The sequence below is a fragment of the Elephas maximus genome, chromosome 2 (assembly GCF_024166365.1).
Source record: "Elephas maximus indicus isolate mEleMax1 chromosome 2, mEleMax1 primary haplotype, whole genome shotgun sequence".
Classification (NCBI taxonomy): domain Eukaryota; kingdom Metazoa; phylum Chordata; class Mammalia; order Proboscidea; family Elephantidae; genus Elephas; species Elephas maximus.
Window position 1 is genome coordinate 186,219,448 of NC_064820.1, and position 23,027 is coordinate 186,242,474.

At 42.7% G+C, this 23,027-nt stretch overlaps 1 protein-coding gene across 4 annotated transcripts in view; it reads left to right on the plus strand.

The window, feature by feature from the left end:
* Nucleotides 1-23,027, plus strand: part of TENM2 (teneurin transmembrane protein 2) — a 1,384,955-nt gene that overhangs the window by 1,081,040 nt on the left and 280,888 nt on the right. For all 4 annotated transcript variants that reach the window (XM_049874278.1, XM_049874280.1, XM_049874279.1 and 1 more), the window contains one exon: nt 3,809-4,047. In XM_049874278.1, the coding sequence (XP_049730235.1) occupies nt 3,809-4,047 (239 nt within the window). The remainder of the gene's footprint in view (nt 1-3,808; nt 4,048-23,027) is intronic.

A 23,027-nucleotide genomic window follows, 5' to 3' on the forward strand; every position in this document is an offset into this window, starting at 1 on the left:
AAGCACTTACTAGTTAGTGGGTTAGTGGCTCCTTGCAATGTCTTTATATTCCTTTGTTTTGGTTTGATTTGCTATTTTCACTACCCACTCTTGGTGAATTGTCCATAAGATAAATTTTAAATAGCTCTAAATCATATTGCAGAGCTTTCTAATACCTTGGCTTTCTGGTATGCTGTCGCTTAATTACAGGCAGTTGACTATTATTTCATGATTTGGAGAATTTTTCAGGTGTTTATTTGACATTTGTCAAGCTTAAATTGAAACTCATGTTTCGGATTCCTTATGTTGCTCTGAAGAGTTAATAATGAAACCTATTCATAGTGTAGTGAGCACTCACTATGACACACACCTTTGGTTAGGAGCTCTTTCTATGTGACCCTAGGTAATCCTCACAGCAAGGAGAGATGAGGCACCTGTGCTCCCATTAACCCATTGTACAGATGTGGAGACAGAGGCTCCCAGAGCAGCATTGGGTAACTTAGGTGGGCTTACTTGTGCAGGAATGGCACTGCCAGGACTCTAATTTAGGAGTATCTTTGCTCCAAAAAGCTTCTTTTTAACGCTAGGCTTACCCCATCTTCCAAAGGACTATTTTAATCCAGAGCATTTAAAAGAGAGCTATTGGACAAGGAATACAAAGCCGAATTCATAGAATCAAACTTCTTGGCTTTATTCAGATCATTGAACATGCTTATAATATGAATAAAGTTTAAATAACAGTTGTTTATTTTAATTTTAGCTCTCTTAAATAATTCGCTCATGAGATACTCATTTTCTGACATGATTGTTGGTCATATTGGGCTCATTTGGTTTTTGTCGAGGATGAAAATACTTTAAAGTTTTTATTAAAAAGCAACCAACACCCAAATATTTGCCCTGATGGTGGTCTCACCTCAGAATTCCCCCGAGAAAGCCTGTGAAGCTCCGGAAGCAGGGCAGTGCGGTGTAGCAGGTACGGACAGAGATTTTAGAGTCAGGCAGGTGGGATTTTAGTTGCAGAAATCCTGTTCGCTAATTCCAGGCTCCACTTTTCTCATCTGTAAAGCAGGAGTAATAATCCTACCAACTTCATAGAGTTGATACAAGTTCTAGTTGCAAGTAATACATTTAGCACTGTAATTGACACATTGTAGGTGATCGAAGTAGTTCCACCTACTGAAGACCGGAAGAGAAAGGAGACACCTATAAAACATTTTTAAATTTTAGGATGGTAGGGAGCTCCACTCATTCGTGCATTCATTTCTTTGTTCATTCACTAAAGCCCCCTCGCACGTGAGGCTTTGAGTTGTTGGGTACTGGAAAATCAAGATGAACAAAGTATAAAACATGACGCAGCCCCTGGCCTCTGGCTTCTCAGACTCTAAACTATACCTAGCCCTCACCTTAAGATCCTCTAAAGAAGAAGTGCTACACATTTCCTGAAGACAAGTCATTGTTTTCAACAAGATGTGGCAAGTCATATTTGAAATCATAAATAGCACATATAAGAGAGAAGATATTGTCAGAAAGAGAATTGATTGTCCCTTGGAATGTCCTTGGGGTGACAGTCTCCTGATCCCTAAGGAAGGTTACATTCTCTTAGGTGTAAACCCAAACCCACTGCTGTCAAGTCAATTCCGGCTCATAGTGACGCTATAGAACAGAGTAGAACTGCCCCATGGGCTCTCCAAGGCTGTAAATCTTTATGGAAGCAGACTGCCACACCGTTCTCCTGTAGAGCAGCTGGTGTGTTCGAACCATCAACTTTCAGTTAGCAGCAAAGTACACGCACCCCTGCGCCACCAGGGCTCCTTTAGGTGTCAGTGGTAGACCCTATTACCCTGTTTTCACACCATAACTGTGGCTACTAAGGGCACCTTGTTCAATTGGTAGGCAAAGATGTTTCCAAAGAAATAACCATAATCACATGACCTAGAGAGGCCAACTCAGAACAGGAAGTAGGGTGGAGAAGTTAAAACAGCACAGGGATCCAAAGAGACCGTTTAAGGTAACACTGAAGAGCACAGATTTCCGTGATACACAGACCTCTGGGTTTAAGTCCTTGGGCAGTTACTTGACTTCTCCAAGCCTGATTCCTCATATCTAAAATGGGGGGGTATTAAAATAATTCTTAGTTCATAAATAGTTGTGACAACATATTTCAAGTTTCTTTAACACAGTAGGTATCTAATGGAGTGGTGGTTCATACAGAAGACCCAGGTTCGATTCCCGGCCAGTGCACCTCATGCACGGCAACCAGCCATCTGTCAGTGGAGGCTTGCATGTCGCTGTGATGCTGAGCAGGTTTTAGGGAAGCTTCCAGACTGAGACAGACTAGGAAGACCTGGTGATTGATTACTTCTAAAAATCAGCTAATGAAAACACTATGGATCCAAACAGTCCATTCTGTATCTGATCACAGGCGTGGTGCAGGACCAGGCAGTATTTTGTACCCTTGTGCATGGGGTCAGGGACCAACTTGACAGCAGCTGACAACAGCAACAACCATACATGCGTATCATCATCATCATCATCATAGTCATCCTCTCTGAGTGATTTGCAGTAATCCAATTTCCATATTTTCTTTGACTACTTTGCAAGGTTGTTGTGAGGAGTAAAATCTAGATGGATACGTGAAAGTCTACGACTACAAGTGTATGGAATTAATGTTTACCCCTCCAACGTACACAGTCTAGGGCTAGTTAACTAGGACTGTACTAAACCCACCCCCTCAAAAGAAAAAAACAAACCAGTTGCCATTGAGTCTATTCTGACTCTGGGCGACATAGGGTTTTCAGCGGCTGTGATCTATCAGAAGTAGATCAGCAGGCCTTTCTTCCAAGGAGCCTCTGAGTGAATTCAGCCAACATTTTGGTTAGTAGCCAAGTGCTTAACTATTCATGCCACTCAGGGACCCCTAGGACTATACTAATCAAAAAAAAAAAAAAAAAAACTGTTTCCTTTGAGTTGATTCCAACTGACGGTGACCCCACATGTTTCACAGGAGATCCGTGCTCCATATGCTTTTCAATAGCTGCAATCTTACAGAAGTAGATCACCAGGGCTGTCTTCCACAGTGCTGCTGGGTGGATTCGAATTGCCAACCTTGTGTTAGTAGCTGAGTGCTAACGGTCTGCACCACCCAGGGACTCCTATGACTATACTGTTGTTTTTTGGGTACCATTGAGACAGTTCTGACTCATAGCAACCCTATGTGATAGAGTAGAACTGCCCATAGGGTTTTCTTGGCTGTAATCTTTATGGAAACAGATCACCAGATCTTCTCCCATGGAGTCACTGGTTAGTTTCAAACCACCAGCCTTTTGTTTAGCAGCCTAGTGCTTAACCACTGCACCATCAGGGCTCCTTAGGACTATACTAAACCAAAAAACCATTGCCATCGAGTTGAGTCCAACTCATAGCAACCCTGTAAGAGATAGTAGAACTGCCCCATAGGGTCTCCAAGGAGTGGCTGGTAGGTTCAAACTGCCAATCTTTTGGTTAGCAGACAAACGCTTAACCACTATGCCACCAGGACTACACCACCAAAAAAAAAAAAAAAAAAACCCCAAACCTGTTGCCATCCAGTTGATTCCAACTCATAGCGACCCTATAGGACAGGGTAGAACTCCCCCATAGAGTTTCCAAGGAGCACCTGGTGGATTCAAACTGCCGATCTTTTGTTTAGCAGCTGTAGTTCTTAACCACTACACCACCAGGGTTTCCAGGACTATACTAGGACTATATGAATCAGAGTGGGAAAAATCCCAACAAGATGTTTCTCCTTAGCCACCACAGCCACTCTGACCCTCTCCCTTCTTCCTGGCAGGCACTTTCTCTTTAAGACCTCCTCGGGAAGCACTCCTCTGTTCAGCAGCTCTTCTCCAGGATACCCTTTGACCTCAGGAACGGTTTATACACCACCGCCCCGCCTCCTGCCCAGGAACACCTTCTCCAGGAAGGCCTTCAAGCTGAAGAAACCTTCCAAATACTGCAGCTGGAAATGTGCCGCCCTGTCTGCCATTGCCGCCGCCCTCCTCTTGGCTGTTCTGCTGGCGTATTTCATAGGTAAGTCAGCGCAACCTGCTTGCCAACCCAGGTCATCAGGAGATGGGGCAAGGGCATGGACTTGAGAATGTAGAGGCACTTGGCTGTCTGTACAATTTGCTTCTTGGCTCCTGGAAGAAGTAATAATGAGTGATGGATGGGAGTGATTTTTTCCTCCTGAAATCCATTTAAAGCTGATGAGTTTCTCCTTCAGGGTTCTAAATGATATTTATCAGAACTGAAATTAAACATCCTTACTGGATCCCTTCCTGGTGATGAGCTGAGAATTGTCGTGCCTGTGAACCTATCCCTCACTCCCAAAGTAGCCTTCTGCTCCCTTTCATCATTGCATTTTAACCCATGTGTATGCTCTGAAACCCAGGCAACATTGGGTAACTTTAGCCAAAAACCAAATACAAGAAGGAGAGTGATTGGCATGCCTGGGATTGTCTTGATTTGAGGGAAAGCCAAAGTAGCTAGCTGATTGTCAGAGCCGTGGAACAGAAGCATGGCGGGATTGAGAAGCCAGAGCCTACAACCGGGCTTATGTGGAATCAAATTGCCCAAATACATTTGATCTTGCCCACATCCTTCCTTTGTCTCTGTTCCTTTAGCCTCAATGCACATCTCACCATATGCTACCGATTCAGCCTCAGGTCTCTCTCCCATGCCAGCTGTGCTCCTAATGACTCAGGGATGACTTACGGTAGCAGCTTGGTGAAGTTGTTAGGATACATTTCTTCCCATGCCAACGATGTTGGTTTGCACCCGTGGGGTGTAGCCATGTAACCATGGAAAGCAAATGATGCTGAGAGCTCGGGGGCAGGATGCCATAGGCATACCAGCATTCTGGGCTGGACCCAAACCTCGCTTGCAGCTCCTGGCCCCAACAAGGAGCTCTGGTCCTGCCTCTCTGTCAACCGAGCCTGCCAATGGCAGACCTCCTGGCCCAGGATGAGGCCAGGCCACAGTGAGGTTTGTTAAAGTTTATTTGAAACACTTGATAGTTCTGGCTTGGCTTGAGGACAACCATGACAAGCCTCCTCAGTTCAGTTTGTGCCATTTGATGTCAATCTACAAAACACTGGCAAAAGGAGGCTAACTCTGAAACAGCTCTCAACCTTATGCTAAAATCCCACCCATTTCAGAGAAAACAAACCATGCAATCCTGATCATGCTGATTTTGTCCCTTAGCACAAGCCTTCCCTTCTCCCTCAGCGTGTTGGCTTCCATACTTCCTTTATCTTCAGGCAACCCAGTCGGCATGATGCTTATCAGAGAAATAATTGGTCCGGTAATTCCAAACCTTTCTACCTAAGCTGGCTTGATGCCGGAGGAAAGTGTCTCTGCACCCCCAGAGATCCGGAGCCTAGCCCAAAGCAAATCATGACAAGTCAAAAATTGACGTGAATTTTCTGCTCTCTCCCATATCTATGCTTAATATGGAAAAATAAGCTTTTATATTCATTACTAGTTACATTTCCCAGGAATGTCCTCCAAAACCGAGAAAACTGACGCGCCAGGGAAAGGCGCCATGTTTATCTGGCTGGGGCTTTGCAAAATCCTTTGTGCTTTAAACCCCAGCTTTGTTAAAAAAAAAAAAAACTAAACCCATTGCCATTGAGTTGATTCCGACTCATAACGACCCTATAGGACGGTGTAGAACAGTTCCATAGGATTTCCAAGAAACGCCTGGTAGATTCAAACTGCCAATCTTTTGGTTAGCAGATGTAGCACTTAACCACTATGCCAGGGTTTCCCCAGCTTTATATAGAGACCCCGATATTAAAATAATGCCTGGCTCTAACTTACCTCTTGATGAATGATAGAGTAATGGACTGGCTTGGGGGAGCAGGGTTAAGGGCATCTGTGGCACCCCTCAGTGACTTGTGTAGGCTCTTTTGTGTTGTTAGAGGTAGTTTTGTGTGATTCCTCAGGTAGCTGTTTGGGGGCTTGGTGGAAGCAAATTGGATGTGCCTTCAGGGTCTTTGGTGATTTGGCTTTGTGTCAGAAACTTCAAAAAGGATCCATGTGCTCACTTCTCAGGTTTAATGTTCTGCTGGGCTGGTGGGCACCATGGGGAGCCCAGATACAGAAATTGAGGCACTACCTGCTTCTGCCAATTGTGTCCCCAGTGTGCCTCCGACTCCACCTGCGGGAGAGAGATAGATGGCTACTGCCTGATTTATTGAGCTTGATAGTTAAAATATAATAGCTTTCTGTAAGGGCGATCATATAAATGGGAAACCGTATAGTGAGAGTTTAATGTTTTAATCGGGTGTGTAACTTGTAAATGATGGATTAGGAAACATATTTATCCTCAGTCTGGAGGCTACTGGAAGCTGGACCTGAGCATCTTAGGAAGGTTTATTAGTTTATAATCCATCATTTCCTATTATGTATGCTTTAGGTAAGATTATGCTTTGACCCAGGAGTATTGAAGAATAGGTTATGACTCAAAATGAGTGATGTAACGGGCCAATTTCCTCAGCAATAATGGTAAAGAGTATAGAGCCGCAGAGCCACCCTCGGCTCCTCTCCAGAGACAGTGGTGAGGTCGGGAAGCTTGGTGAGAGGCCAGGATCTTGAGTGGTGACCTTGGCCCCAATGTCTCCTTTCTCCTTAGCCATGGCAAAGCCACTTGCCTCCTGGGCCTTGGTTTCCTAAGTTTAAAATGGGGGCATGATGATTATTTACTCGCAGAAACTCTGAAGAATGGTGAGGATTAATTAATGTGTATAAATCACTTTGAAGATGAAAAGCAGTATATTATCAATTATAGAGCTGCAGGGGCATAAACAGTGTATTACAAACATAGAGGAAAGTGCTGTTGAGAGCAAGGAGGAATTGTGCCTACCTAGAAAACAAACCATTAGGGAAGGACAGAAGGGCAACTTGAAATCCAGCGTCCTCCTGCTAAGGGGATGGCAGCTTTGAAAACCCAAGCCCACTCTGGCTCACCCATGACTCTGAGTTCAATGAGAACATGACAGGTCCTGAAATTGAAGCATCAGCCCTGGGACCTTTCTGGATGGACCCTGGGTTCAGGCCTGCTAGGAACTCTGGCACACAGGTCAAATTATCTCCCTTGCACGTTCAAACCCATCAAGAGAAGGCTTTCCAGAAATGAGCAATTTAGAATAGTTCAGCCCCATGACAAGCTCTTCCACAGATCCAGCATGTGGTTGGGTGTAAAAGCACAGTGATGACATCCCTGGTACACATTGGAAGGTGTGGGCCTTTACCAACTCAAAAATGACCCCCCAGTTCCTGCTCATACAACTGAGGTCTGAGATCTTTTATGACAGTCTTCAACCAAATCTTCCCTAATCCTGCCAAATTCTCCCAGTGCATGAACCACATCCTGGAATAAATTACTCGGAAAAGCTGCCTGAACTCTTTTAGACCACTAGGGGACCACTTTGTGCAGCACTCAGCCCTGGCCTGAGTGGTGCCTGGAGAAAACCGGTTTAGGAGAATTTGGCTGTGAAATGAAGAAAGCTTTCTTCTCAGGAAGTTGTCTCATCTCTTCCTTGGACAGTTCAGGTATATCCATTGCCTGCAGCACGCCACGTCCCTTTATATCCCTAAGTTTTTGAATCATCTAACCTGCGTTTCCTACCTGTTTTATAACCAACGCGCATTTTTAATCTACATGTACTTGTTACGTAGTTAGTCGTTGTCAAGTCAGCTCTGACTCCTGGCGACCCTATGTACAACAAAATGAAACGTTGCCCGGTCTCGAACCATCTTCATGATCACTAGTGTGCTCGAGTCCATCATTGAGGCTACTGTGTATTTTGAGTGCCTTCCAACGTAGGAGGCTTATCTTCCAGCACTATACTGGACAATATTCTGTTGTGATCCATAGGGTTTTCACTGGCTAATTTTTTTTTTAATTTTCAGACGTAGATCACCTGACCTTTCTTCCTAGTCTGTCTTAGTCTGGAAGCTCTGCTTAAACCTGTCCACCATGGGTGACCCTGCTGGTGTTTGAAATACAGGTAGCATAGCTTCCAGCATCCTAACAATACACAAGCCACCACAGTATGACAAACTGATGGATGAGTGGTGGTTTTATCTAAACAGTGTACATAGAATAACTGGCATTACCCTTATGCCTGCTTAGAATTGTAAGTTTTTCCATTTAAAACACTTTTATGTAATTATTAAATTTGATCCATGCCCCCAGTCTCCAACACACAACACAGCAGAAAATAAAATTGACATATTAGGATCAGTTGGCAGGAGTCAACACCAAGGCCCAGAGAGTCTAAAGTCACTCAGCTGATTAGTTGCAGGGCCAAGCCCAAGCCCTTGGTCTCCTGATGTTCAGTCGAACACCCTTCCCTTGGCTCCTCTCTCTTCAAGATTGCAGTCAGCCAGATTTTCTAAATGCTGTATGAATCCCTGGTGGCACAGTGGTTAAGAGCTATGGCTGCTAACCAAACGGTTGGCAGTTCGAATCCACCAGCTGCTCCTTGGAAACCCTAGGGAGCAGTTCTACTCTGTTCTATATTGTTGCTATGAGTTGGAATCAACTCTACAGCCACAGGTTTGGTTTTCGGGTTTTGGTCTGAAACTTCCATGATCCCTTTTTTTAACATCGCTCCCCTCACTAAGCCCTGTCCTTGTTAGCAAGAGAGTAATTGGTTCCTAGTCATCTTCCGCAGGAGCTCTGGTGGCACAACGGTTAAGCACTTGGTTGCTAACCAAAAGGTTGGCGATTCAAACCTGCTCTACAGGAGAAAGACCTGGCGATCCGATTCCGTAAAGATTACAGCCAAGAAAACTCTATTGGGGCAGTTCCACTCTGTCACTTAGGGTCACTATGAATCAGAATCGCCTCGACAGCACCCGGCATTAACAACAATCATCTTCTAATATAGCAAACAGATATCATAGCTCCTCCTGGGTCTCCTAGCCTATCTTCATGTTCCTGTTTTCCCAAATATCTTCTGTTACAGGGATCAGCAAAGCTTTTCCGTAAGGATCTAGATAATAAATAGTTTTGGCTTTGCAGGCCCTACGAACTCTGTCATAACTATGCAGCTCTGCCACTGAAAGGCAAAAGCAGCCACAGATAGCACATAAATAGGCGTGGCTGAGCTCCAATAAGCTTAAATTATGAACACTGAAAGTTGAATTTTATATAATTTTCACATGTGGCAAAATGTTATTCTTTTGATTTTTTTCAACACATTAAAATGTAAAACGATTCCTCAGCTCACGTGCCATACAAAAAAAGGTGTGGCAGACTGGATACGGCCCCCACACTGTAGTTTTAAAACCCCGGTTTGATTGTACTAATGTTCTTTTCCTAGGAATAGCTTTTCAGCATGTCGCCATCTTTATTAAAAAAAAAAAATTGCTTTCAAACTGGCTAAGAGTCCAACCATATGTCCACAGTAAATGAAACAGGTGATTGACATTTTCATGATGAATAATTACATCTGACTTTCTGGCCCAAACCAGGAAGTAGGAAAAGCAAGCACCCTTTCTCTGTAGTTAAAAACTTCCTACAGGGTAAAGGTCTCCATCCTAATAGTGTAGCCTTTACTAGACTGCTCCCAACAGTGTCCCAGCCCACTGCTGGAGTAGAATTACTGAGTCATCTCACTGGCTGCATGCTTTTTTCCTCAGCTGTCGGTTACTGGGGATTCTTCTGCAAAATCGTTGCCTGGTTTTAAAAAATTACTCAGTGACTGATGCCTTCTCTGTTTTAAGCTGTCCTACAGGTTGTAACACTGCTCAGTCACTGAACAATCATTGCTTTCTCGTCGGAGGTTCATGTTCGAGCAGCTCTAGAACCAGTTGCCAGGGAGTTGACTGGGACTCATGGCAACCCCGTGTGTGTCACAGAAGAACTGTGCTCCTCAGGGTTTTCAATTACTGATTTTCGGAAGTAAATTCCAAGCCTTTCTTCCTAGACACCTCTGAGCGGACTCAAACCTCCAACTTTACGGTTAGCAGCCGAGTACATTAGCCATTTATACCACCCAGCGACTCCAGGGTAGATCTGGGTTCCTTAAGGGCATAGAATGTTCACACATCAAGGAAGAAAGATGCTTCCCGTGTGCATTTGCTAAATCCAGATAACCCTAGAAATTCTAATTTGAGAGTCAACACTCTGTTCAGCATGACACCGGCCTCAGACTGTCGCCCCTGAGTTAGAAACAATATGTAACGTGCGTTGAGCTTCTGTCAAAAACTCTTCACGCGATTGGGGTGGGGGTGAGCGTAGAAAGATAAGAGCATTTATGTCATCCTAAATTAGTTTTTAGCTCTTCAGATCTCTGCCAAACTAAAATACATGTATACACACACACACACATTTATGAAAGTCACCTTGTCTTTTTTTACTACAGTAATTCCTGCCAAATATGAAATACTATGTTTTAAGCAAGCTGCTGAACGCTGTCTTCTACCGCTCTGACTTTGATCTGGGAAGAACGCGAGCCATCAACATGTCAGCATGTTAAAAGTGTGGTAATTTGGGGTGCTTTCAGTTTCTTTTGAAAACAATGAGAGATTATTTTCTATGGAAACTAAAAGCCTACAATGTGTTTAAAGTTGCTGTACTTGAAAATTGATATGTTGAGACTCATACTGACGAATCCTGCGATCTCGGCTGCTAGTTTGTGTATTCCCGTCTTGCTCAGCGGAGCAGGTTTGGGGAAAATATAAAGAAAATGACAGGAAATGATGAGAACGGTACACTTACCTGCAGCCTCGGAAAAAAATGTTGGCCCTCTCATTCAAGCTCACTGCTCATGGACTTTCCAAACCAAATCAAACACCAAACTAGTTGCTTTTGAGTCGATTCTGACTCATGATGACCCCAGGTGTGTCAGAGTAGAACTATGCCCCATAGGGTTTTCAATGGCTGATTTTTTCAGAAGTAGATCTCCAGGGCTTTCTTCTGAGGCACCTCCGGGTAGACTCAAACTTCCAACATTTTGGTTAGCAGCCGAGCCCATTAAGTATTTGTACCACCCAGGAATTTGCTGGGCTGTCCAGAGAAATGGTAAAGCTCACTCTCCTGTATGCATTCCAAATGATGTATTTCCCCCCTGTTGTTTAAAGGGCAAAATGTTCATGATTAAATCTTGACAGTTCAGAAAATAACCTTATTATGCAACTCCCCGGCCCCAGATGGTCAAACTTTGCAGTTAGCCTCACACACAGGACAAGAGAGCTGCCCACAAATAAGCCAGGGGACCCAGTTACCTTATCTGTTTGGATGTTAGAGCAGACTCCTTATCTAACAGATATGCTAATGTGTTCATACCTGGTAATAAAGTCATGTCAGTGCTTACCCACTGGTGAGTCTTTGGCCACGGACTTGCCAGTTCACAACTGTACACCTGATTTCACAGGGTCTATTGATTTTTTTTATTGATTTAGTGAAAGAAAATTAATCCATTAGCTAGGTCTCCATCACCTAGTAGCCACATGGCAATATTTGAGTTCTTCTGCTTCAGAAAAGAATATGATTTCTTTAAAAATGTATTTGTGCCAGTTAACCAAAACCGAACCCAAACCCATTTCTGTCGTGTCGATTTTGAGCTTGAGGGACTTAAAACGCTTTTGAGCTGCTCATTAGTTAAGCTTTCTTGCTCAAGACACCTGTCAGAGACTTAATGGTCTGACTGAGACTAGAGGGACCCAGTAGGTCATGGTCCCTGGACCCTTTGTTAGCCTAAGACTGGAACCATTCCTGAAGCCAACTCTTCAGATAGGGATTGGACTGGACTATAAGACAGAAAATGATACTGGTGAGGAATGAGCTTCTTAAATCAAGTAGATACATGCAACTATGTGGGCAGCACCTGTCTGGAGGGGAGATGAGAAGGCAGAGGACGTCAGAAGCTGGCTGAATGGACATGGGAATACAGGGTGGAGTGAAGGAGTGTTCTGTCTCGTTAGGGGGAGAGCAGCTAGGAGTACACAGCCAGGTATGTATAAGTTTTCATATGAGAGACTGGCCTGATTTGGAAACTCTTACTTAAAGGACCAAAAAAAAAAAGACACCTGTCAGAAGTCAAGGTAGTCAACCGGTAGAGGGCTTTTTCACCATAACATTACGCACTCTTCAGCTACCTCCGGGTTGATCCCAACTCACGTGTTCCCATGCATGTCATATTAGAACCGCGCTCCACAGCGTGTTCAATGGCTGAGTTTTCTGAAGTAGATTACCAGGGTTTTCTTCCGAGATACCTCTGGGTGGACTCGAACCTCCAATCCTTCAGTTAGTGGGGGTGTTTTAACTGTTTGTACCATTCAGGGACTCCAACAGGCAAGGACGGTGAATGAGAAAGAGGAAGCAACTCCTAGTCCTGACTTTGTAGTGCATCTTAATGCAGGACCAGAAGGTAGCGAGCAAGTATGGCGGCCCCTTGCTGCTTAAGAACCGTGACACAGGTAGGAAGGAATCATATCACCTAAGGACCCAGCACTTTTTGGCTCCACAGAGTATGTGTTGAGTGTAGAGTGCTCACCACCTCTGTCCCACTTGAATCAGCACTAAGGTCTTTGTCCTGAACTCTCTTTGTGACAATGATGTCTTTAGCAGTTTTCAGTCCAGAAGCACCAATAGGATGCAGGGACATCATTGTCCCGCTCCACACACTCTATTTATTTGATGGAACCCCTAAGGGTATTGACCAGGCTTTTTTTTTCCCACTCTCACCACCACCCCCCCCCAAAAAAACCCACCTACCGGTCAGTTGCCATCAATGTGTTTTCAACTCATCGTGACCCCTTGTGTGTCCAAGCAGAACTTTGCTCCATAGGGTTTTCGATGGCTGATTTTTGGAAGTAGATCACCGAGCCTTTCTTCCAAGAAACCTCTTGGTGCGTTTGACCTGCCAACCTTTCATTTAGTAGTTGAGCATGTAAATATTTGTGCCACCTAGGGACAGGAAGCTTTTAAACGCCTAGTTTCCTAAATATTTTATTTGTTGGTTTATTTGTGTATGATTCATGATTTGGAGCCCTGGTGGCACCGTGGTTAAGAGCTCGACTGCTGACCAAAGGTCGGTAGTTTGAATCCTCCAGCATTTGTTGGAAACCCTGTGGGGCAGTTCTACTCTGTCCTATAGGGTCACTATGAGTAGGAATCGAGTCAGCAACAGTGGATCACAGGTTTTCATGATTTAGGGTTCTGGGTACAGCTTCTAATGTACCATAACCCAGTGCCGTCGAGTCGATTATGATTCATAGCGACCCTATAGGACAGAGTAGAACTGCCCCACAGAATGTACCATAGGCAAGTATTATTTCAGTCTACATTTTATCCTCGACACAGTTGCAGAGGTTCTTGCCTTGCCTTGGTGGTTAGACAAGAATCAGCTTGATGTAATAGAAAGCTCTTGTGGGCTTTGGTATCAGAAAGACCTGGGTCCAAATTCTAAATTTTATACATAAAAGTCACATGACCGTGGGTTTGCTATTTCATCTCCCCATGCCTTAGTTTCCTCATCCAAAAAATGGGGATAATTCCTAATTTGTGAGGATGTTTCAAGTGCTCACTGAAATGATACATGCATACAATTTTTCTTCAAATACGTCATCAGTTATGTGAAGTGTCTTACTGGACACATCCCTGAGGGGGAGAAAATGTTACCAATTAAACTATGACACAACCTCTTAGCATTTATCATTTCATTCTTGTATTTTTGGCAAGAAGTAGACCCGGACCACCTCAATATTATCATGACAAGTATAAGATGCATTCTGATTTCAGAGATGCAAAAATGTGATTAAAAATGAGCCTTAGAATCAGGGAAATACGATGGTACCTGGCACATGGTAGAAACCCAACTACTTCATGCCTCCACAGAGTACGTGCTAACAGTAAAGTGTTCAGCACCTCCTGGAGCTACTGTGATTATTATATTGGCTACTACACATCTAGATCAGGCCCAATACAAAGAGTGAACCAGAGTCTGGGACCATTGTATCTCCAGCACCCAGCACCTTGTAGGCAATCGATAAATATTTGTTGAATTAATGAATGTTGATTAGGTTAGGGCTGAAGGTTGATTAGGGTTAGGGCTGAGTTGGATCATTTATGGAAGATATTTTCCTCCCTTTTTTTGCCACTCCCCCTTAAAGGGAAGTTTCTGATTTCCTGAGGTTGTAATTGTCTCCGTTCCAAAATTGAATTTCCAAGTTAGAAAGGAACAGCTGGCGGGGGGTGGGGGGGTGGGGAGGGGCTGTGTAAGCACCACATTTAAGCCCTCTAGCAGGAATCTGTGATTCCCTGAACCCGAGAGAGCTAGCGGAGGGAAACTGGGAAGCCTTTGCATCTGGCATACAGCCACCAGTTGGCACTTGCCTTACAAAAGTGTAGCAGAATTTAGTTGGAGTTCAAGGTGAAGAAGCAAATAATGGCATAAATCTGAAAGTCTGTTGGCTGTTTCTCTGTAAATGAGGATGTGCTATGAAATGAAAGCAATTGCTACAAGGCACCAAATGGAAAAAAGAACTATTATATGGTGAATTAGGTCCGTGTACACAAGCCATACAGAATCTTCTGTGCTCTGAAATGCCCAGCTTAGCTTTGTAGCCTCACACAACAGAAGTGTGACCCAAAAGCGAACTTTTAAAACATACATGTGTCTCTTGAGGTCAGCTTAACCTAGACTTTTTTGTGTCATCCACTGAATACTCCTTCACAGAAAACGCGTATTTTGGCTGTTGAGAACAGACGTCCAGAATTTTTACTTGAGCCCATTTTTCCATCAAATAAATAGTTGATTGTATTATACGTAACATTTAATTATATCGCGGTAAAATTTTATTATGTTATTTTAGAGTAACTATTTCTCATAATAAGAGAGCAAATGGTCCATCAACTTTGTTAACACATTTAAGATTACTGTAGAAAAAGGGATAATGCATCGCATTTTCTGCTAATTTCATCTTTTTTTGTGTTATCAACCTTCAAGCCTTAAAGAATAAGTAAATAGAATGTATCAAAAAATATAATAGTACTAATCTGAGTGTTGAAAAGACCTTGGCTGAAAAAAAATATTGTTCTCCTTCCTGGAAAGAGAAAGATACTTATAAGGTAATATGTAACATCTTTCAAAGGCTTTTTTTTTTTCCCCCCTAAAAACCGAAGCGGTGGATGAGAAGGGAGGAAAGCTTTGCTTCCAGTCTCTGCATTGTTTTTATCATGACTTCCTTGGCGGCTGTCAGGGAAGGTCCTTCCCTTGGGATGGATTTTCAGTTGAGTTAGGTCATTTGTGGGAAGACTCATGCAAACATGCCGTGCTTTCCCCAAGGGACTCTGATCTTTCTAAAAGAAAGGCGTATTACCTCGCTTTTGCCTTTGCAGTCATGATGCAATTCTATCAGTTTGCTTACTTACATTACACCATGAGCGTCTTAGAGTCACGTTAATGAAGTTTACATTAGACTTGCTTACGTTCCACAGGGATGGCTAAGTGGCAGTGTGTCAACTGGATTCTCTTCTTCAGGCCGTGAGAAACACAATGACATTGTTCAAGGAATTGCAGGGTGCCTTTGAATTTGGTATATTTTCAAAACTGGTTTTAAGGCTACTTTCTGCCCCAAATTTCTCAAACACAGACTTCTGGGGCATTAGCTGAATTTAGATTACGTGTGCTTAAGCTTTCTTTTAATAAGCACACTTGTAGCCTTACCGAATTTCATGGGAATCGTACTCTTTTTTTTCCATGAAAGAAATTCTTATAACTTTTACGTTAATTTTATATTAATTAATTTAAAATGTATTACATTTATGTATATTAATCTTCTGGAAATCCTGGTGGCATAGTGGTTAAGTGCTACAGCTGCTAACTAAGAAGCTGGGAGTTCGAATCTGCCAGGTGCTCCTTGGGAACTCTGTGGGGCAGTTCTACCCTGTCCTGTAGGGTCTCTATGAGTTGAAATCAACTGGACAGCAGTGGGTTTGGTTTTTTTTTTGGTATATTAATCTTCTGTTTTTCCATTGGACAGGAAATCTTATTTAGGCAAGTGATTGGCCAGCCACCCGCTATGCTGGAACCTACTATCCAGCCTCAGAATCCAGGTCATTTTTATTTGAAATGATCTCTTAGGCACAGAGGCTAATAAGCAAGCCCAGAAGATAGTACAGTTAATGGAAGAGTTTAGAGAGCCTGGGGCAAGTTATGTTTTGCATAAAAGGTTTATGCCATGGCATTAATCAAGCATACACAGGTAACGGAGGGCATGGGAGTTTTACTTTTCCCAGATACGTCAGCAAATAAAACTAAAAGGCTTTTTATTAACTCATTGGAATGAATCAATGGTTAGTCATCTTACCTTTTTTTATTTTTTTCTTAGCATCTTCCCTGGAAATGTGGAGTGGTCTAACCACTGCATGATAAGAAATTGAGAAGATTTGTGTCTATTTTTACTCCCTCTGTTTTGTCAAATGACAGCATTTCCTCCTCCTGAATTTACTTTAAAAACTGTAAAGCTTCTAAGAGAGAGACAAAAAAAAAAACCTGGCCCGTGATTAGCTTACGCTTCTTGGGACCATAGCAGTGAAGAATGAAGAGTCACAGAAAGAGGAATAAATACTAGAAGGAGTGAGGTGAAATTAAGAGAAGTTAGAAAAAGGCATAAGAAGCTATGAATAGAACAATTGTAAATGTTAACTAGCAACACAGACGATGAAATGCCATACATCAAGCAGGAGACAAGATGGAACAATTAGAAAACACAAGTATGGGGGAAAAAAATGATACCCAGCTTACCCAATTACACATAAAACTCCACACAATTTCTTGAACCAAGAAGTTCAACCAAGGTAATGAGATGAAAAGCAATCGCTGAGAATTGCTTGGAGGTGCTGTTTCACCACCTCATCTGGCATCGTTAAACTTTTGGTTCCCTCAAGAACTACTTAGATCAACAACAGCGGACAGCTCAACATTTATCCCAATAAACCAGAAAGCTACCATGATACAGAAAATTGAGTTTATAGACACAGCAGGCTCTGGCCTAATAGATGAAAGTAATGCATCTAATGTTGAGCATCAATCTATATTTCAAATATAGAGTATGAAGGAGGGACTCTAAAAATACCTCCTCTGCAAAATCATTTGTTACCAAGGGCGGTTGATCTTCTGTGTGTCTAATTGATATCCATGTAATTCAGTTATAATCCTTGCTACTAAAATGATGTAAGAGATTGAAAGAATGAATGCGGGAGTGCATTCCCAGAAGAGCACTGAAAGTTGGGGATTGGAAATCACCTTTGTTTTCAAACCTGTGGTCTTTGAAATGATCCTTAAAGCCAGAGAGCAAGTATCTTTGTTTTCTAATTAAGTGAGGATATTCCTGCAAGTCTTCTTTTCAATCTTGATCAAAAATATAGGAGGGAGGAGAATTGTTTTCCCCCGGATCTTTCCCTGCCTTAGTTTGCTTATCTTCATGGTATAGAGGAAGGTCAAGTAGAGATATTTGTGCCTACCCTGCAATTAAAGCTCTCAGTCAAGTTCAATGGATTTATAAACTTCTAGCATGTAGGAACATCTCTTAGTCCCTAATCACGCAGGTCATGATCTATGACAGGACATGGGTATGTCCAGACTGACAGCAACTCCGCCCCTCACCCAAATCATGACCGGCTATGGTTGGGGCAGGGGAGGGGTGCGGGACTGTGAAATAGAAGACAGGGCAGTCAGCCCCAATATCTGGGATTTGTGTAAATGGTGCACAACTACCCTTACACTCCCAGACCCTGCCCTGAAACATGTTTTTAATATGTGCGTAGTTTTTTAAATTTTACTGTCATAAGATATATATAGCCTAAAATTTGCCATTTTAATTATTTTTAAATGTATAATTCAGTGACATCGATTACATTCACAAAGTTGTATAACCATCACCATCTATTTCCAAAACTTTTCATCACCCTAAACAGAAACCTAGTACCCCATTAAGCAATGACTCCCAATTCTCCCCTCTCCTAACCCCTAAACAAAAAAACCAAACCCACTGCCTTCGAGTCCACTCTTTGGACCTTATAGAACAGAGTAGAACTGCCCCCCTAGGGTTTCAAGGAGCAGCTGGTGGATTTGAACTGCCGGCCTTTTGATTAACAGGCAAGCTCTTAACCACTACACCACCAGGGCTCCCTTCAACCCCTGGTAACCACCAATCAACCTACATGGTGTCTGTGCCTATTCTAGCTATTTCATGTAAGTGGAATCATACAGTATTTGTCCCTTTGTGTCTGACTTACTTCACTCAGCATGACGTTTTCAAGTTTCAGCCACGTCATAGTGTGTATCAGGGCTTATTTCTCTGTATGACTAAATAATATTCCATTGTCTGCATATACTATATTTTGCTTGTCCATTCATCTGTTGATGGACACTTGGGTTGTTTCCACCTTTTGGCTATTGTGAGTAATGCCGCAATGAACATGGGCATACAAGTATCTGTTTCAGTCCCTGCTTTCAGTTCTTTTGGGTATATAGTAAACAGCCGAATTGCTGGGTGCTATGGTAATTCTGTTTAACTTCTTGAGGTGCCGCCAAACAATATGTGCACATTTTAATGAAATGCTTTGACAGGTGAGTTTGGTTTGACTTTAAGGAAGCCAGCTTCCAGGCCTGCTTCCTAAGGTTTAATCTTTCACAATGTTTGTTTGCATTGGATAGAGTGGACATCACGGTTTCTCCTTCTTTTTCCCTACCCTATCCATTCCACCTTTAAATATCCTTGGAGGAAGTCCAGATTTATCTAGCTCTGTTAAGTTTAATTTTTTAAAAGTAATATACATAATGCAAAATAACATTAAAGTTAACTTAATTTTAGGCTTTTTAAAATTTTACTAGTCCTCTGATTTGCGGCTTTTTTCCAACTGTTACCCTCTGTTCTTTCAGTGAAGGTCATTGGTGTGAAAGTGCTGCCCAAAGACTCATGGTCATGGCCCTGTCTTGAGGAAATGTCTCTGTTTCCTTGGTGGGGGTGTGGATTCTGATTGCATGGTATTTTAGACTCCTTCAAAACTGACTGGAATTAGGGCTTTTGGAAAGGTCAGCTGACCTGGCAGTGATAGCTGTATTGTAGTGAAATACTGATGGTTTGTTTTAATGTCAGAGGCAAACAGGAGAGTGCACCTCACTGAAATGTCTGCAGCTAAATTTATCTTGAAGGAAGAAAAAGGAATGTCTGTCATCTTTGGATGACTAAGGGATTTATTAACCAAGCTGTGTACCCCACCCTGGATGAATGCTGTCAAAACATGAAAAAAAAAAAAGTACAGAGATTTCACAAAAAGCCAAGCCTGAACTTTTCTCGTAATTGCATGTCTGAGTACCCTTGCTAATTTGGTCCACGCCCTTTGTAATTTGTTCTTCATCACACAGTATCGCTGCATCACCCCTAACCAAAAGCTGCACTATGTCTGTATCTTCCATACTACTACAAACCAAAAAAGGAGACCAGCTAATTGGAAAGATACCCAGAGCAGACCAGTCATCACACTCTTCAAAAACCACTCACCAGGGTGTCTATAAACCAAAACAAACCCATTGCTGTCAAGTCAATTCTGACTCACAGCGACCCTATAGGACAGAGTAGAACTGCCCCATAGGGTTTCCAAGCAGCAGCTGGTAGATTCGAACTGCTGACCTTTCTGGTTAGCAGCGAGCTCTTAACCACTGTGCCACCAGGGCAGCTATGGACTCTGCCTTGGTGGAAATGTAAAGAGACTACAGACATGAAAAATAACTAGGTGGGAATTGCAGAAAATGGAAAAGAGGATTAGATTCTTTATATGGTCCAATAGCTGTCAAATGCTGGCTGATTTTCGTTTGTGTGATAGGCCAAATAGGGTGCAGACCCTAATGGCAGATACTATTTGGGCATAGGATAAAAAAAAGTAAGTGCCACAAGAAAAGGAAAGAAAAAAAATATGGAGAGCCATTCCTTTGAGTAACCGTAGTACATATTGTGTGTGTATGTCTATAAAACCTTTTGCCATCGAGTCAATTAAAAAAACACCATCGCCATCGAGTCGATTCCAACTCAGGGTGACCTCATATGCGTCAGAGTAGAACTGTGCTTCATAGGATTTTCAATGGTTGACTTTTCAGAAGTAGATCACCAAGCCTTTCTTCCATGGTATCTCTGGCTAAATTCGAACTGTTGACGTTTCAGTTAGTAGCCAAATGCCTAACCATTTGCACCACCCAGGGACCCTCTGTGTGTGTGTGTGTGTGTGTGTGTGCGCGCGTGCGCATGTGTGTATGTATATACACATGTGTGTGTGTTCCCGGGACTATGAAAGAGAAGAAGGCCAGATGAGTAACAAGTTAGAATTATAGTTCCCATCGGCTTCCGTAGAACAAGAAGGAACCACGTACTCACCACTGGCCTAGTGAATAAATGGATCTCAAGCTTCACGGTCAGTTCAGAAAATCCTCTGACTGAGATTAAGCCAGTTCTTATTTTTCCAGTAGAAGATGAGGCTACAGTTTTAGCCCATCAGTTCACAGCCCCGGTGCCGGCATCCTAAGAGACTCTATCCGTTTATCTGCTAAAGCCAAAGAAAGGAGCAAGACGTGAGAGGGGGAAAGCAAGCCGGTGGCCCAGGAAAGATTACTCTAACGTCGAATGGAGAGGCTTCAAATCTCTACCCTGAACCATCTGATCGTGGTGCAGTCCTGAGGCTCTAGCACCCAAGCCTTGCCGTAGCGTCTTGACTAAAGGTTTCTCACATATGCATAAAGGTTCTTCTTTGCATAGAAAAGAATTTTGATTTGGGGCTTTAATGCCTTTGAATGTGCATCAAGAGTAACTCTGACATGCTCTCACCATACCCTTGAAATCCTAAAATAAATAATAGAAACATTGTGATTTAAAATATAATTCCAAATACTAACTGGCTCCCGCTGCCTAGATGAGTAATAAGCTTCAATAAATGTGTGACAAGCACAAGGCTCTTCAGTATGAAGAGTAGTGAGGCCTCAGAAATAGAAATAGGTTTTTCATTACATGAGGGATTATGTTCAGCCTGACTGTGGAGCCTGTTCGCGGGGCCACAGCTGCGTCTTCTGCCTGCGATCGTATTAAGCAGTAATAGCGAAACAGCGATGTGCAGCCTGAAATAGCGCTGTGTTTTAGGGAAGAGAGAAAAGTCGCGTTCTCACGCTTAAGTTGGGATTACCGTTGTTTATGACACAGTTTCCCTTAAACTTCCATCCGTCTGTGCTAATGAGCTACAATTTGAGTCAGGTTCCACCTGGGTGCCTGCAAAACGCGTGAGGACGCCAGGGATGGAGAAATCGAGATGGTTTTATTTTTTGGTTTATGCTCATCAAAAATACAAGCCTACTTCTTTTCAAAGGTTGTACCAAGTTTTTTGTTTGTTTAATTCCAACGAAACTCAACCATCCATTTGAGTTTTTCCTATTACTGGAACTCAAGAGCCAGTACACTTGCTCCAGTCTTCCCTCCTTTCCAGGACTGGGATGGGTAGTAGGGAAACTAATGTGAGCCCAGTGGTGGCACTGCCTGGCCTCATGGCAACCAATGGCACTATAGAGTCTTCAAAGAGGCGTTTCAGTAGGTATTTTAGGAAGGTTTTTTTTTTTTTTTTTAGGGTGGCATAAGATAAATAGACACCCATCACAAAGACAGCTGATGATCAATTTGAGGTGGGTTTTCCTTCTTAGACATTATCAACAGGATTTCCTACCTCTATTACTTTTTGCTCCAAATAATGACTTATTGAAGCTTAATACTTCAAGGATCATTCTTCACCTGAATCAGGAAACCTGGTTGGTAGCTATGACAGCTCCTCAATGTCAAGTCAGCTAGCTATCATTGTAGTAGAAGAAAGCACTAGATTTGGATTAGGAAACTAGGTTCAAATCTCAACCTTTGCTAACTGAGTGCTTTTGGGAAGGTTGATTAAATTCTCTGAGCTTCATTTCTCTCAACCGTAAGGTTGATTACAGTTATAATGATGGTGATACCTTTTTCATAGTCATTCTATCTAAAGTTTAATAGTAGGTATTGATATTTTTATTATGATTGCTCTTTGGGCATTCATTCAAGAGAAAACATACACAAATGCTAACTTGTCATTTAGCGATTGAGCTACAAAGATCAGAGAAGGGAGAAATCCCCAAGGGCTGGAGTAGTTGAGGATAACTTCATGGAGGAGGCTCCAGCCAGACCCAGTCCTGGGATGATGGATAGAAATTGGGCTGGGAATAGGCAGAGAGGTATTCCAGACAGAGGAACCCAAACCAGCAACAGGGAAGAGAAGGGTCCAAAAAACAGAGTCTGTTGAGGAGGAAATGAGGAGCTCAGAGGGCGAGGAGAGGGTTGCCTATTTAAGAGCGGTGGAAAACAGTAAGTGGGGTAGGGCAGGACCAAAGATAGATGACCCAGAAATCTGGAAGGAGGTTCAATTTGATTAATTTAACAATAGGGTAGTGCTTTAAGTTCATGAAGGGAGTGTAACATGATAAAATTATGACATATCATGTCAATTACTTAGGAGATGCTCCATGAATATTTATTTGCTAATTGTTGGAGGATTCAGGATAGAGTGGGAAATGGGACAAGAGACAAGGAGACTTATGAAAAGGTTCTGGCAATAATTAACGGGTGTGTGGGTTGGTGAGGGCCCAGATTAGAAGCAGAGTCGTGGAAATAGAGATTCAGAGTGAATCTGTGAGACATTTCTCCCTAAAGAAAAAACAATTTGTGATAGTTTGTATTGTGTTGACTATGGAGAATGAAGAAGACAGAAGTAGCCAATATGACCTTCGGGTTTCTAACCTGGATCCCTAGAGGAATATTGTCAGCGTGAGGGAATCGAAAAATTAAAATTAACTCACCATCTTGAGATTGCCACTCACTTTTCTAAAAGCGTGGTTGGCCGAGACATTTTATGTTGGTGTGTAACTCGACCAGGGCTGGCAAGAAGCCATTCTTTGTTAATGCACTCAGTAAATCTCTGTGCAGTTTCTTTA